At 42.2% G+C, this 17,574-nt stretch overlaps 1 protein-coding gene across 1 annotated transcript; it reads left to right on the plus strand.

Moving 5' to 3' along the window:
• Positions 1-10,682: 10,682 nt before the first annotated feature.
• pcdh8 (protocadherin 8) lies at positions 10,683-16,468 on the plus strand (the record flags this gene model as incomplete). Its single annotated transcript, XM_084442920.1, has 5 exons — positions 10,683-13,046; positions 13,178-13,248; positions 13,487-13,620; positions 13,859-14,131; positions 16,455-16,468. 5 exons carry the CDS (start codon positions 10,683-10,685, stop codon positions 16,466-16,468), a joined length of 2,856 nt encoding a protein of 951 aa, XP_084299046.1.
• Between the last annotated feature and the right edge of the window lie 1,106 nt (positions 16,469-17,574).

The following is a 17,574-nucleotide window of genomic DNA, read 5'->3' on the forward strand; positions in this document are numbered from 1 at the left end:
AAGATCATGGCATGTGAAAACCACAACAGTTATGCTCTATGTAAGCACAACTAGCGATTCATCAAGACAGATTGATGAAAACAACCGTTTCGAGGCAGAAAATAGATTTTTAGAAGCTGCATTCTCGTTGTCCCCACCACCGCCATTACATGGATATACTGGCTCGCGCTGGATTTTAAATTTCTTCTACATGCCTTCGAACTACACCAAAGTGATCTCGGTGAGTCAAACGTCTTATAATATGTCGTAAATAAGGTCCAGGTTGTCAAAAACGAGCATTGTCCTTTAAGGAAGAACAACAACCAGTGAGTAGCCTATTTCACATCTTTTCACGGGAAGACCAACCAACCATGTCATATAAAAGGCAATGGTGAGTATTATACTTCACACCTGTAACAAATCTAAAGGTGGAGTGATAAACTGAATCCAATGACTTTAACATTGAAGACGCCGCATGTCTATAAATCATATCACCATAATCCAAGACAGATAAAAATGTTGCTTCCACAATGCATTTCCTGCAAAACATGGGAAAGCAGGATTTGTTTCTGTCCAAGTCAATCTTCAAATTTATGATCAAGCCAAATAGCACGATATTTGTACTCTGAGACTGAGGGGTAATTTACTGAGGAGTAATTTACTGTTGTTCAAAAAAAATTGTCCATATCCCTATTTTAGGTATTCGTAAATAACATAAATTAAGTCTTACAATAACAATGTCAATAGACATGCATATCGTCGGCATAAAAATGGACTTGGCCGTTTTTTTGTGAAGACGCAATGCCATTTATGTACAGGGTAAAAAGGACAGGACCCAGAATCGAACCATGTGGTACATCTTTTGAGATGGGTAACAGCTTTCACGTGCTGATGCCTATCACATAGATAGTTCTGAAAGAAAGTACAGGCAATATTATCCATACCAATATTACCAAGTGTTTGAAGGAGTAAGTGGTGGTCTACTGTATCAAAGGCCTTAGAAAGGTCTACAAATGGGGTAACTCAATGCTTCTTCTTATCTAAGGCTAACAAGTTTACATCCACTATCACTATTGATGTATGCTAAATGGTGAATAGACTGCATTTACGTATATAGCACTTTTGTCCAAAGTGCTTTACAATGGCCTCTCATTCACCCATTCACACACCAATGGTGGCCAGCTGCCATGCAAAATGCTAACCTGCTCATTGGGAGCAATTTGGGGTTCACTGTCTTGCTCAAGGACACTTCGACATGTGGACAGGAGGAGCCAGGAGTCGAACTGCCGACCCTGCGGTCATTGGACGACCCGCTCTACCTCCTGAGCTACAGCACCACAGGATATTATCTAAAGCTGCTTTATGGTGAAGCCCATACTGCATGAAAAATATCTCCCACATTTCAGAGTTAATTGTTTGCTGAAAGTAGAAGCAGGAGGCATTGTAGTAAAAACAAGGAAATGTAGGAAAAAGGAGTGATGTGGTCTGACAGAGGAGCCCTTCCTGAGTTTGACATTGACAGCCTTAACCACGGTGACACCAGCTCCCAGCCACACGGAATGTAGTCACTTTCTGCGACTAACGACCAACCTAGGTGTCTACTCTCTATAAACCCAGCGCACCGCCACCTCTAAAGCTCATAGATAAATTAAGTAACAGTGCTCTAAATTAAGTAAGCATTCGGCTGACTACTACATACTGTATGTGCTGGAAATCTCAAGATATAATATAATACAAAATATTCATTGTACAGTACCTCAGAATAGCTGTGGCTACCTACCATCCAGTAAAGTATTCAATGACAAGTAGGCTAGCTGTTCTCTTAAGTGGCAGAGAAAGCATTGAACTATGCTTGTCAAGAATTTATTAGTTGAGAATACATAATGTTCTGTGATGAGAGGATAAGTCTTTGATCATTGAAAGAGAACACGAGTGTAATATGTGTGTCTGTCGATATCCGCCCTTCCCCCTTCGTGTACATGCCCGTCATTGTCAGATTCATCCTGGCAACAGCTCCTAGCGGGGACTACTGCCCTGTTAGTTAGGATGAGCACAGCAACACAGGCAAGCACACAGCATCACAACTCACACACTGAGCGAGCACTGTACTTCACACTGTAGAAAGCTTGTTTAAATATTAAAGTAAATATCTTTCTGTGCTCAAAGCATAAAAGATCTCCCACCGTTCACATTGTGTTGTTGAATATATTCATACAGGCTGGCTCATAGGGACAGGTGCATAAAAATCCAGTGTTATGAATAGGCTCTTAGACTGATTATTGCACTCCTCCTCATCCAGAGATCATACAAGCTTTGCACACGGTCAAGGACGAAACGTCTAGAGACAGTCTATTATTCAATTTGAATCAAATATTCATTGTGTTTGTAAGACGGGTCATTTCAATTGTGGTCCCCAAGGCTTTACCCTTCATTGTATTGCATAACTCACTATGGAGATACCAGTAAAACATAATTCCCCTCTCTGTCCTCGAGCACCAGAACATACACTGCTTCTGCTTGGGTTTCAACATTAGACACGGTTTCATCTGTGTACACTGGCCTCTTCCCCTGGCTTCGGGGAATGGTGATTCCTAATGGTCGGTGCAACTCATTCCACATCCTGCTATGCACATGGTTGAGAACAAATTATTCTGGAAGCTGTGATGGCCTTTTTAAGATTGTGTTTTCCTTTTACAGTGAATGCACAAAACATAGCCAGGCTATTTCTATATTTTCTGGTTTGTTAGACAGTGTGTTTTGGTTGTACTTTGAACATACTAATTAGCCCCAAGGAAAACCGTTGAACAGTTTGCAATTTTGCCCTGATTTTTAATCAGTCTAATTTCCCTCTCCATCACACAGGCACGTTCGCACAGCCATGCACACAAACCCTCTGTTTGCATAATTTGTTCACTGTCTGTTCCCGAGAGACGTAGACGTGTGTGTGTGTGTGTGTGTGTGTGTGTGTGTGTGTGTGTGTGTGTGTGTGTGTGTGGTGTGTGTGTGTGTGTGTGTGTGTGGTGTGCATGTGCGTGTCAGTGTGGTGTACATGTGAGTGCCTGTGTGTGTGGGGAAGGGGGGTTGTGCAAGTGTGTGTACTATGTATTCTGGTTATTATTCTGGGTTGGGAAGGAGGGTTCAGCCCCCCCCACACACACACACTATGGCATCACAATGATTGCTCTGACAATTCAACAGAAAAAAACACCTTCTGGCAGACAGTGTTCCTCATCCTGTTATGGAAATGAGATTTCCCCTCTGCCTGCATCCTCAGTGCTTAAATACCTTTTAGCAGAGACTGGGATCGTCTGGGATGTTAACAAACATCCTCCCTGTTCTGAAAGCTCTGGCAAATTCTGCCTCGTTGTTATTTAGGACAAAATATATTATTGTTAGATAATGCAAATTGCAATCCACCGGGTCAGGAATGTAACGTTTCCATCTGAACCACATTCACAGAGATGTGACTCAGACTAGTATCTGAAGCCGGATTCAGGTTTTGTTCAAAAATAACCATTTCCAGTTTCCCTCATTCATTCCCCCACACTGCACTGCACAGTGATGAGTTGCTTTGTGACCTATTCTGGACATCTTTTAACTGTCAGCTATGTGTAAAATTGAACCTCTGCTTTTGAATGACAGTAAGGAAATATTGTCAGCTTGTGACCAATTTGAAAAATCCCATTCCATTGAACCACCACATATGGCGAATAATTCCATACTTTAAAAATCAATTAAACACAACTGCCCTTGACAGCAAATAAGGCAGATGAGGTGCATGGGAGAGAATTTCTTAATCTCATTAATAACATTAATGACTAGGGTTATTAATTTTATTTGTTATTAAGACATTAATAACTAGGGTTCCATAAAACACTATTTTGGTTGTGCTCTGGAGGATAGCAGATCTCTTCAAATGGCCCCTCCTTTGTTAGCCCTTGCTCAGGGAAAGCACAGAGTTGAGCTTCATCTTTACGCTAGCTTATTCTGGTCATAGAGCCCTTTAGAAAAATGACTGCCCTTCATAACAGAGGTGGGACCTGATGGACCTCCTTGCTTGCCAGCACAACGCCAGGCTGCCCTGAGATGCTGCCCCGCAACGGAGTCCGCTATCACCAAGCACACTCTAAACGTTCCCTACACCGCAGGACTCCGCCAGATCAGAATCCCTTAACTCCTCTCTACCACTAGGTGCACAGCGGGAAGACAAAACATCTTCTGGGCTGGTGCCCCCCAAAATCTATTCTCTCTGCTCCATGCACAGTCCAGCTCAGCATCACCTTCACTGCCATTCTCTGTCCCCGACTCTGAAATACCGTAAGCAATATAGGAAAGACTTAAAGAGATGGTCTAACTGTGTGTGCAGTAGCCAACTACTGTGATTGTTGTGGGTATATGTTTAGGGGCTTTATTATAGTTCAATTGATGAACTACTGAATGTAAAACAGTTGCATCATCATGCAGGAATGATCTGCAGTACGCTACATCTTTTTGACACAGTTGGTACTGTATGTGCAGGGATATTACTATTTCTTATTTTCGTGAAACATTAGTCTAACCTCTATTCTTACTGTGAGATTCCAAGCCAGTAATAAGGTGGACATGTTTGTGATGTGAAACTCCCATCTCAATGTTGCCATCTTCTGGTGTAACATGATTGAGCCTGAGAGCATGAAGGCATTGTTTGCAAATGGGGGGAGCTTGTGCCAAATATGTCAGGGGGAGTGATTACAGCCCTCAGTGGCCAGTTGGCCCGCGAGTCCACCCTAGTGGCCAGCCCTGTGGGGGCAGTCAGTTACCCAGGCAGACTGTGGATTGGTCAGGAGCCAGGGAAGGAGTTCACAGCCAAGCCCCGCCCAGCCCAGTGTCACTGGTCCACACCAATAGGAGGCTTTTGCACCCATCAGATAAGGACACAGAGGAAATTGCTTCAGGGTTACAACATTCTAAGATGTCAATATTGATGAGGAATACATTCAGAGAAAGAGGAAAGAATCTGGGTCCTTGAAAAATGTGCTATGCAAATTAGTATGCATGCACACACACACACACACACACACACACACTAGCTATACTTTATCTGTCCTGCTTTGAATAATGCATCCCACAGAGAATAGGATTTATTCACAGCCCAGACTGCCAGACAAATGCTGATTTACCTTGCTTGATTTAGCAACTGACAACTAGCTACACAACATTTCAACAGCAGACCTAAACATGTTGGAATATGGAAATAAGCAATTAAACTAGAATTTAAAAAGATAAACTGAGAGGGAAGAAATGTGGAAAATTAAAATGAAATAAACATTTTAATATGTTATGTATTGCTAATCAAAACAGAATGTGCAGAATACCACTGACGGTGAAAAGAAACAAATGTTTACTGTGTACTGCTGATTTTCAAGGTTCTCGTCCATGTACCTTGGGGTGATGAAATTCAATATAGACCGTGAAATGTAAAGTAGTCAACCTAATTGGATTGAATGTGCCACTGGAAAGGTTTACCAGCAAAGTGAGAGGTACACAGCAGCACGGCCCCTCCCCCCACTTACAGGAGAGGACATGGTTTCATATAGACTCTGACCTCTCATCACTTGCTTCTGAGGCTCAGGCTCAAGTCAAAGCCATACTGTGGGCTACCTCTCTCCCATTCTAATGAGCATGTGTGGTTGGTAGTTGTGATCAGACAGGACAGGATCTTCTCTCAGACGGCTGTCTATAATTCATTAGTCAGGGGAGTTATTAATCAGAGACATAGCATGACATGTATACTATAAAAAGTAGTGAAGCTTTGAAGATTTGCTCTAAGCTTTCATGTCATTTGAAGTCATCATGGTGAGATGGGTCTCCTGTAGGTGGCGGTCTCAGCACTGTTTTCAGCAGAGGTGCTGGGTCTCTCTCTGCCTCTCTTCCTTATTTACAATCATGTGCCCACTTTTCACATTTTTGCATTTTTTTTGTTCTCTGTTATCTGATAATTGGTTTTGCAGTGTAAGTGTAATAGGCTACGGGAAGTTCCTCCTTATACTGGAGAAAGTATAAGGTTTGACACAGAGTACCACCACTAAACCTGTAACAACAGAACACCTATTTTGTCTGAGACATACATAACATGCCACTTAAAAAAATAAACCAAAGAAGAGTCACGTGTCAATTGAAACAGGATGCACTGCAGCTAACAACGGTGTTGCGTCTCGTCCTAGCTGGAGTCAGTGTGAAAGGCAGAGGGTGTTAGTTTAACAGGAGGGTGCTACAGTTGGACAGGAGCTGAGTGTGTGAGTGTGTGGAGGGTGAGAGGGGGGAGCTCAGCCAAGTATGATTTTGTCTCAGAATACTAATGGTGTCTTTGATCTCCCTTGGTTTTCACAAGATTTAAACAATGCATTTTGTCTTCCTCCATAGACTGAGCCTTGCATGGCCAACATGAAGAAATCCTAGAAACAAGTCAACATCCATATTCATTTGCTGAATTTGCTTGAGACATGCATAGTCCATTGAGATCCAATTACAGAGAATCCCTGCATTATTCATTTGTGGCCCTAATAGACTAATTAACTTCATAAAATAATAAGATAGCTCCATACTTTTCTTATGTTATGCATCCCATTACCATAATTGATCTTTGTTTTACAAATACCTTTTAAATTTCTCCTTGATCTATAAATGCTGCATGAAAATGATCCCATATCCAAAATTCAAGAGCAGCACTGGAGATTTACTTCCCCATCGTAACGCATTTACTTCGTAAGTCAGACGACCAAGAAATGTCATGAACCCACATCGCATGAAAGGCTAGAAAGGCACCCTTATGAGAGGCTATTTGGGAATACAATGCAGAATGTTCTATTGGGGCCCTATGCTTAGCATTTGGGCAGATGTAATCAGTGCAGGGAAGTGTGTGTGAGGGTGTGTGAGATGATCTGTTGTGGAGGGTGCCGAGGGCCTCATCACGCCTGGGAGGTCCAAAGACAGTCTGACCCGCTGGCACCTTCACATCTGTTGCTCACACCCTTCCATTGGCCACATTTGTCACAGCGAAGGGCCAGCAACCCCGGTGGAAGATAAGCTTTATCTGGCATTCAGACGGCCCAAATGGCTCAGATTAAACATGATAAGACCACATGACCCCAGCGGCCCCAGGACTGCCATGTATCCTGACACTTTGGGGAGCACTGGCGGAGACGAGAGAAACTGAGAAGATGGCTTGCAGATGATACAGAATGGTTTCCACCATTTGAATAATTCTTGTTAAGGCAGCTCTGCATATTTAGTATGCCCTGTGTGATATGTCCTATAGGACCTCCTTATATAGATCAGCATGTACTCTGTATGAGGATATAAATTAAGTAGAGGATAAAAAAAATGTTATTCATAATTTAGTCATACATTTTATGAATTTCAGAACGCATATTTGATACAAACAAAATATATTACAAAATAAATTGTTGAAGTGGTGAACCTAGCTGTACTGATTTCTCAACAATAGCTCGATGACACACTTGTTTTCCTCCAAAAGGTAAGCCTAGTTATTTGCCTGTTGAGACATTTGCTCCCAGTGGCATATGCTAGGATTAATGCCCCCTGTGTCACCAAAAGACTAGTGGTGAGCTTGCTGCTGCCCTGGCTGTTGTGATGGGCCATTGTAAAAGCCAGGTGGAGTCAGACAGTTTGTCCCGTCTGTCCTCAAATGGCCTAGATTTCAGACCGTGTAAAGAAAAGAGGCTAACACAAGCCCGATACACAGAGCCCTCTCTGACCACCCCTGTGATTGTTGAGAAGTAGTCCACTGAGCATAGATTAACGTTATTCTTGCCATTAATTAAAATCACCTCAGTACTGCAGCAGATGGCCAACCCCATTAATCTGCTCTGATGCTCTTACTGTCGCCACGTAGGTCTTAATCAAGCTGTGATCTGCCTTAATCACCAGATTTAAGTGACAAACAAGTATCACTCCTGTCAACCATGCCTCTGGAATAAGGACCGTTGACCCCAGGTTTTGAGTCACGATGATGTATCACAATAATGACAAACTAGGAATATTAACAGTTATAACTGATTAGATACGCCCTACAGGTATACATCAATTAGCTCATAGAGGGAATTATGCAGTCAAGCAGAGTCTGTAAGAATGCATGTATGCATGAACTGTATAATCTATGAGGAATCTGGGGATACAGTACATACACAAGGGGATGAGGAATACATGGATTAGGGGATGTGAACTACAGGATACTATTGACAGGCACTTTGTTGGTTGCTATAGCTTTGATTTGATATAGACATTTTTGAATTACTGTTGTTTTTGTTTGTACTTTTATGTGTCTCTATGTGTTTTTATTGTGTGCTGTACAACAAATTGCCTCTTTGAGGACGTTAAAGTATAAGTCTAAATCTATTGAAGATAAAATGAGTAGCATTTATCCAACAACTTTTAACGTCATGTAGCACATTGTATAAATAGAGGAACATTCTCTCAGGCATGAGAAGAGAATTTCGATTCTCTTACAGCATAAAATGTTAACCTTCAAAGATGTGGCCATACTGTACGTGAGATATTTGAAGAGATTAAACTATAAGCCTCTTAGTAACAAACAGCTCATTTAGCCAATAGTTTGGCATGACAACTAAATAATGGAGTGGGGGGGGGGGGGGGGGGGGCTGTGTTTCACTGCTTCCAAGGAGAATCTCTTATCAGTGCTTTTAGTGCTTCTTATGTCTGCTCTCTCATCAGTATAATGAACATAAACATTGCAGATAAATTGCTGATATTTTTCACTCAGAAGATTCACACATCCTTTGTAAAGCTACCTGAGCCAGCCTCCCCATGTTATTTTTTCCCCTCAATAAATACTGATCGCATCTGAATGTTGCAAAGCCACATTAAAGCCTTCCTACTTCACCTCTACTGTACTTAACCTCTGCACTCCACCAATGTTGTTGAAGTAGCACAATGATTGATAGGAGAGGGTAAATGACCAATTCTCTTCAACCAGTGAATTACTATTTAGCTAATTCTGATGGCATGATGTTAGCTCAATCTCTAAACTTTGAGAAAAGGCATTGAGTTCCACACATGTTGACACTGGAGACAGGTTGATGCTAGTGCAAACACAGACACACCTCTGGTATTTCTATGATCTGCACAATAGATGGCTTAAGACCTGCTAGTTGATCAATGACTAACCTTCACCCTCACCTGGAAATCATAATGTTACTAAGATGTTGGCCCTATTGATAACGATCCAATTCATATTCAACCCCTCAAGTGATGCATATTCATCTCCCCCAAATCATCATGTTTCTCAACCGATTGAACCACTGTAGGTCTGGCCTAGCTGCCATTGTGTGTTGCTGGTTTGGTTTAGATGAGAAGGAGGACTTAACCTAATAGAGGACCTAACCTGATACATAACCTAATTTTGTGTCAAATAGATCCAACAGAAGAAATGGGTGGTTTTAGGATGAAAGAGTAAAAAAAAAAACATTAAAACAATCTTCCATTGTACATGCACACAACTCTGAGGTTGTCAGGGAACAAACATAATTTATTATTATATATTATCTATTATCTATTATTATTATTATTATTATTATTAGTAGTAGTAGTAGTAGTAGTAGTATGTCACTAATTTTTTATAATATAAATAAGTATGGTCCAGGTAATGCAGGAATAGTTAAACAGTTCAAACCTACTCATCTTCTCACAGAAAGTGGCTACCAGCTCAGACCTTTGTGAGCATGGAAAAAAACATTGGACTAAACTTTATAAAGACACTGCAAAGCTTGATTTAATTACAGTTAAATTGATTTATTAACACATCATTATTTGTGGTCTTAAAGCTAATGTATCATATCCCCTTCAAAAGTTGATTACCCCACACTTTTTGTTCCCACTGGTTTTAATCAATTGACTAACAAATGCTTGAATGCCACGGTGACTCCTGTTAGAGTGTGGCTTCTGACACTTCCTATATTTGCATTCCTGGAGACTAGGCCCTTTGAAGTCTAAACACGTCTGCAGTCTTCAATACAACCAAGAGTGTATCAAAATAATAAAATGTGTAGTTTTTTTTTTACAAATCTATTTCTTTTTTTAACCTTAATCTCAGTTAACTTTCTAATTTTCTCTTGGCATTGGGAGGCATTCTATTGGCATTCGGTGTTTTGATTGATCTTTTCATGGCTGTAGATGTGTTTTTAAAGAGCAGTTACACTCTCAGACTATTATTACTGTATACTATGATTCTCAGTGCTCTATGACAGCTTTTTTATTTCTTGTTTTTTGTTTTTATAATGTGTTCCTACAAAAGTAAATGTCATTTGCATTTAAATATGTTTTTGACATATTTAGGCTACTCTGTTGTCCATGATTTTTTACACAAAACACATAACTTAATAGGCCTTTTAGTGAATGACATTATGCAGGCTCTTCCTAACAACACTTTTGACATTTAATTAAAAAACTAGATCACTTTATCTTAGACCATTTGCACATAGGGAACTCGGAGCAGTTTGCACCAGTTAGTGGCAAACGTTCCCCATTTGGTTGGCCACTTGAAGGCCATTGGTCGATGGACCATCGTATTTGCATACATCAGGGCTTATAGGTCCATACTGAGTCGATAGTAGCAGAGTTCAGCTTGGCACGAAGTTACTTATTCGCACCATTTATGAAGTGTTGTCTCATTTAAGCCCTGCAAAATGGGATTCTGCAAAATTAGAGGAATTGGCGAGTGTACCTTGCTTTTGTTGTTGATCTACTCAGTTCAGTGTACAACTACTAGATACTTCACTTACGAAGAAGATGCACCTGGGACAGAGATCGGGAATCTGTCTCAGGATTTGAAGATTGACCCATCGGAAGACCCTGAAACATCATTCCGCTTCATGCAAGAGACAAACTCGTCGGTGGTTCAAATGAGGGAGATTGACGGACTTTTAACTGTTGGGGAAGCAATGGACAGAGAACAACTCTGTCCGCGGTCCCCTCGATGCTTCGTCTCATTTGACATTGTCGCTTTCTCCAAAGAAAAGTTTCAACTAATTCACGTTGAGGTTGAGGTAAGGGACATTAATGACCACTCTCCCATATTTCTCCGAAATGAGACACAGCTGGAGATATCCGAAAATGTTCCCTTGGACTCCCGATTCCCACTGCAAATCGCTGTTGACCATGACGTGGGGAATAACTACATCCAGAGTTACCATATCTCTCCTTCAAGACATTTCGTAGTTGATGTGCGCAGTAGGGAGGATGGGGTGAAGTATGCTGAACTTGTGCTGGTGAAAGCACTGGACAGAGAAGTTGAGGATTCATACACCATCGACGTGACAGCTACAGATGGAGGGGAGCCTGCCAGATCTGGGTCAATGACAGTGTACATCAAAGTTCTGGATTTTAATGACAACAGCCCAACGTTTGAGCACAATTCCCTGACTGTTGAACTTTACGAGGACTCGCCCGTCGGACACCGCGTCGTGAAGGTGCGCGCTTTAGACCCAGATGAAGGCGTTAATGGTGAAGTGGTGTATGGGTTTGTCGAGGAGCAGTCATCTGAAGTAACGCGCATTTTTAGTATTGACCCATATTCTGGTGATGTGACTTTGAGGGCTTTGGTTGATTATGAGATCAAGAGGTCTTACGAAATAAGTATCAAGGCCTCAGATTTAGGCATGCACTCTGTCCCTTCGACATGCAAAGTTGTTATAGATGTTGTCGATGTGAACGATAACCCACCAGAAATTAAAATCAAACCAATGACCTCGACCAGTGACGGGGTTGCTTATATCACCGAGGCCGCAGCGGAAGAGAGTTTCGTGGCCCTGATCAGCACCTCGGACAGAGACTCGGGTTCAAACGGCTACGTGCGCAGCAGCCTTCACGGACACCAGCACTTCAAACTACAACAGGCGTATGGGGACACATTCATGATAGTAACCACTACTACTTTAGACCGAGAGAAAATCCCGGAGTATAATCTTACTGTGGTGGCTGAAGACCTCGGAACGCCACCATTTAAAACCATCAAGCAATATACCATCCGAGTGGCTGACGAGAATGACAATGCTCCCCTATTTAGCAAATCAGTTTATGAAGTTTCAGTCTTGGAAAACAATATTCCAGGGTCATATATTGCCACTGTTGTAGCGCGTGATATGGATATTGGAAAAAATGCCAAAGTCTCCTACAAACTCATAGATTCAGAGGTCACCAGAGGAGTGTCCATTTCGACCTATGTGTCTATAGACCCTGCCTCAGGGTCATTGTATAGTCTGCGATCTTTTGATTATGAGACACTTCAGCAGATTGAATTTACCATTCAAGCAGAAGACAAAGGCTCACCCCAGCAATCAAGCACGTCCACAATCCGAATCAAAGTGGTCGATCAGAATGACAACTATCCATATTTTACTTTTCCCATTTTGCTGAATGACTCTGCTGATATTCCTCTACCTTACAATGCACCCCTGGGCTATCTAGCTCTCAAGATCAAAGGAGAAGATGAAGACGAAGGTGTTAATAGTGAGCTCTCCTACCGTATTGTACAGGGTAACCCAAACCTCTTCACCATGAATAAAAACACAGGTGAAATTGCTTTGAAACACGCTCTGACTTCCCAAATTGGAGATGTGCTGGAAATGAAGATTGCTGTGATCGACAATGGGAGGTCACCTCTTTCCAATAGTGCCACTATTAGGTTTGTTGTGTCAGAATCGCAGCCCTTGGAAGACCAGGTGGTCATTGTGTTACGGTCCGATGAAGAGGAAAGCTCCAGCCTGGATGCCTCACTTCTCCTCATCATTATGCTCAGTGTGGGCTGTGTTCTGTTGCTGATTGCAATAGGGATAGTTGTTATCACATACAAGCTGAGCAGAAGAGGGAGAAACCACAGCTCCAAGGAAGAGGCGACTCGGGGCCTATTTGAGACCAGACCTCTTCCCATGGTCAACTCTACTGAACCGAACATGTATGGTGGCCACAGAGATTTCTTCAGTGACAAGACTGGCTCATCGCTGGATGATTCCTCTCTGTACGAGGAGAAGAGTGGGGACTCGGAAACAAAGGTAAGCCAACTGTTCTATTCAGTATTCAAACACACACATATTTAATATACCCAGTATATCCCAATGATATCTTGGTCCTGAACCTTCATCTGAAATTAACCCCCATTCTCTCATTCTGTCTGTTCTTTTAGATGTTCCTGCCCCACAAGTCTTTCCAAACAACTTCTGTGTGGCAAGGAGACAAATACTGTCTGCAACTGAGGTAAGAACACCCCCCAAATACGGTGACTTTTACAGCTTTGATGTCTGCCTGCTTTGATGTCAGAATGGCTGCCACTGTGTGTGCATGACATGCTCTCTGCATAAACACAATGGTGGTTGTTCAGCGGAGAAGTGGGTTGGTGGGTGGTGGCGGCAGGCTTCATAAGGGGGAAAAAAGCCAACATCAATAATCAGATAGAGTGCTGCAGCCTGGCTAACGTGTGCAATTCTATTCACAGCGGCGCCGGAAATACAGACCAGCTGAGCGTAAAGGACAGCGGCAAAGGGGACAGTGACTTCAACGACAGCGATTCTGACATCAGCGGAGACGGAGGCAAGCGGAACCTCAGTACATTTCAGCCCTGGGCAAAGAGTAAGTTTACCGCCGGCGCCTTTTACTTTAGATTTCATAGTTGTACTTTTCACACGGCGGAATAATAATGATGATGATTTGCATTATTATAGCATTTCTTTTTAGCTTTGCATTCCTGCTGCCAGCCATGTTTAGCTTCCTCCCGGGCTCAGTGCACAGCTGTGCGACGATCAATGACACTTTTTTTCCCCCCATCCTCGAATGGTAATTCTATATGTGCATGTGTGTCCTTTTTCAGGTTCGTCCAGCACTGCTAACATCCATTCTGTGGATTGGCAAGGCACTTACTGTGTAATACCAACCCAGAGCTTTAAGCCCTCTGGAGACAATGCATACACAATAGGCTTTTCCCCAGCACCAGTCTACAACAGTCCTCATGACTATCCCCGCTCCTGGAAAGGCTACTGCACGAACATCCCCAAATCAACACTCAGCATACAGACGTTCTCCAGGACAGGCACCCTCCCGCCCCACTCCTCCAGTCAGCAGAGAGAGAGTGCAGCTGCTGCAAGTCAGAGGCACAAACACACAATTGTTACTGTGACCACAGCGTCTGAAGTTGCAACCATTTTCTAGACATACTGTACTGTAACTACCGCGCTACCAGTTTGCTTAAGTAGACACTGTAGTATTCACAGGATTACTGCTCACGCTAGGACATGTTCTGCACTGTAAATACTTGTATATTTGATGGTTTTCACATGGTTCAACAGATAGTGTACTGTACATATTTTATTTGATTATATATATAATTTTGTATTTTGATTTGTTATTGAAATGTGTTTTTCTTATGAATAAAATCAAAATTGAAGCATTATTGTTTTACTTTAGCACTGCTCTTCACATTACCCTGCAACTCTCTCAAGATATGATGGGTGGTCATATGAATATTAGCTATAAGAGAAACACAAAGAACTAGACTCATATAGACTCTTCACTCTCATCTTTCTATAAGAAATGTGTCTGAATACTTCTACTAAACATACGATTTTGCATTGAATGCCTAATGGAGATAAGCCAGCAGTGCTAATATGAGGCGAATGAATGAACGTGACACAGAAAAACAACATTGACATGAAACAGTCTTATTTCAATACTGGATACAAACCTTGCATGCTCCAGAAAGAGATAGCCTACAATATTTTCAATTGTGTTGTAGATACAAGCATGTTATAAAGAAAGTTGGAAATAGTCAGTCAATAAGGTGTCTTGACACGGCACAAGATCAAGATTCATCATGGTGGACGTGTTCAGCTGTTCTTAGGTGGTCCAGGTTGGCCCTCAAGGAACCTGCACTTAGCAAGGAGCCTGCAGTAAACCTCCAATTTGGGGAATATTGGCACAGAAAGAGTGTTTTCTAGCAAGATATATGTCTTCATCATGTCTTCAATATTTTTTTTTATTTTTTGTTGATGACGTTGTTTTGGCTCATCTGTATGAGAGGTGTCGTTCTTGTTTAGGTGTGTATGTGTGTTCTGTTGAAGTAGAACACTCCATCTGCTTAAGGCCAAAGTCAAATAAGCCTGGTAAATGAAATGGTAGATGGACTACACTTATATAGTTCTTTTATTCAAAGCGCTTTACAATGAAGGCCTCTCATTCACACCAATGGTGGCAGCTGCCTTGCAAGGTGCTAGCCTGGTCAATGGGAGAAATTTGGGGTTCAGTGTCTTGCCCAGGGACACTTGGACATGTCATCAGGAGGAGCCTGCTGTAAAAGCAAAAGCAAATAAACACCAGCATTGCTGACATAATCTCACCATCTGACATAATCTCACCATGTGAGGTCCCTGGAGGGAGAGGAAAGAGTTTCCTGAAATCTGCTGGATTGAGCTTTATTAAATAAGCATTGTGTGTGTGTGCGTGTGTGTGTGCGTGCGTGTGTGTGTATGTATGTGTGTGTGCGGGTGTGTGTGTGTGTGTGCGTGCATGTGTGTGGTGTGTGTGTGTGTGTGTGTGTGGGGGGGGGGGTTCTCATTCAGGAATATGATTGAGATTACTTTACAAATCTGAGGACCATGACTCATCAAAGTCAGATATGAACCGCAATCAATGTGTGATATGGAGCAGTGCAATCTATGCAAATTACAATTGATTCAAATTCACAACAGGTATTTCTTAGAGAGAACAATTACAACTTGCATATCGGCGCACCACCCTCAAAACAGAGGATAATTAACTACAATCACCACCTCCATTGATAGGGTTGTCTGGGACGGCTCCAGAAACGTTGGCCCTGGCGCCTGTCATATATGTGGCAAAACATGAACACTCAGAATAAGCTGTGATGTATGGGTTCTCTTGGTGAGCAGCAGTGGAATAGCACTATGAAATAGTAGTAGGTCATACAGTATAAGGTTGTAGTTTTGCTTCCAATGATGTACTGTGGTGTGACAGGTCTCCAATTGCCCTCAGAGCAAAAATGCATTTATCAATCAATAGAATATGGCTTACCTGATCAGTGCTTTATATTTCCCATGTAGGGCAAACAGATGCCCGTTGACCCTGTAACCAGTGCTACAAGGAATCTGTCAATTCAATAAGAGATAGAATGGCTGTTAGAGAAAAGTGCCATCAATTAATATGTAACCTACATTAAGGGCTTAACCAGGGCGGGATTACACACGTTCCGCAAGCTCTCCTGCTTGTGAGATGGAGGCGCTGACAGCTACGCCAATAGGGACGTCCCTCTCTTACAGGGACTGTCAGCGCTCCTTTGCGGAGTTTCACCATGCTACTCCACGTTTCGATCTACATATAGGCCTACGTAACACAAATGTACATTCGGATTCACACTCTCCTTTTCGCACAACGTCCTCTGTTGATCTCCACAGTCGATGGAGAATGAAGGGTTTCATGATACCACAGTGCTCTCTGAACAGTATACTGAACAGTATATCACAGCATCTGAACAAATCTATCCCAGATTCAAGGTGAATGTTTATTTGTTGGCAGATTTTCAAAGTCTGCCTTTTCGTCATGCTGAAGCACCTTCATAAGCCAGACAGGCTCCTATGAATACAGCGACCCAGACGGGTAAGATGATAGGCTCCAGAATGAGTTGATTCTTCTCTGACCTGAGTGTTGACTCTGGGAAGCCAATTGTTTGTCATGTCGATGGTGCTTCCCTGGCTGCCGCAATAACATTTATCTTTACATTCGTCATCAAGGGACCCTTATCTCTTTCGGCTAGTGCTGCCCAGAGTGCTACTGTAGTAGTTTCTCAGTGTCTCTCGGAGATACGGTCCCCATTCTGTTCATTTAGCCTACTATGAATAATTCGTGTCATCCACGATAAGGAATGTTAACTCTGCATTCAATCCCTCATCAGCGTCCTGTACTTTGATCTGCAGCACTGAAATATCAAACACGCCAGAAAGCAAAATCGACTAAACAAAGTTATCACTGGCAATGGGTTGTCACTCTTGTCCACAATTCCTATCCAAATTAATGATGTTGATAGCTTTGGGTACCCATTATCACTGGACCGTATTATTTGCACTTTGATGTTCTAAGTCACCTCATAAGCAAATCTAATGATGCCCAGGGCAGGTTCAGTTCAGCAACACGTGTAGACTATTCTCATTACACTCTGAAAGCTGTCCACAAATGTGGGTTTGCTGGCGTTAAAAATATTTTGATTTGCACTGTCAGTTCAGACTTAAGTGGACTTCCACCATTGCCATGACCACTATAGGTCTAATTCTGCCTGTTCATTAATTCTGCCTACCTCCACCCTCATCATCAATTCACATTTCAATATCTGTATTAGCCTATGGTTTTGGATGTCGTTCCGGCCAACATCTCAGTCTGTAACAATTTGTAGAAACTGTGTTCCGGAGTTCTATCTCTATTGGCGTATAAATCAAGTGACAGCTTTCATTAACATCCAGTGACAGCATGCAGCGATGACACACTTTCATCCCGGTCAATAGACAGCTGTCAAGCCATCTA

This window comes from Borostomias antarcticus (genome assembly GCF_949987555.1).
Source record: "Borostomias antarcticus genome assembly, chromosome: 9".
Lineage (NCBI taxonomy): Eukaryota > Metazoa > Chordata > Actinopteri > Stomiiformes > Stomiidae > Borostomias > Borostomias antarcticus.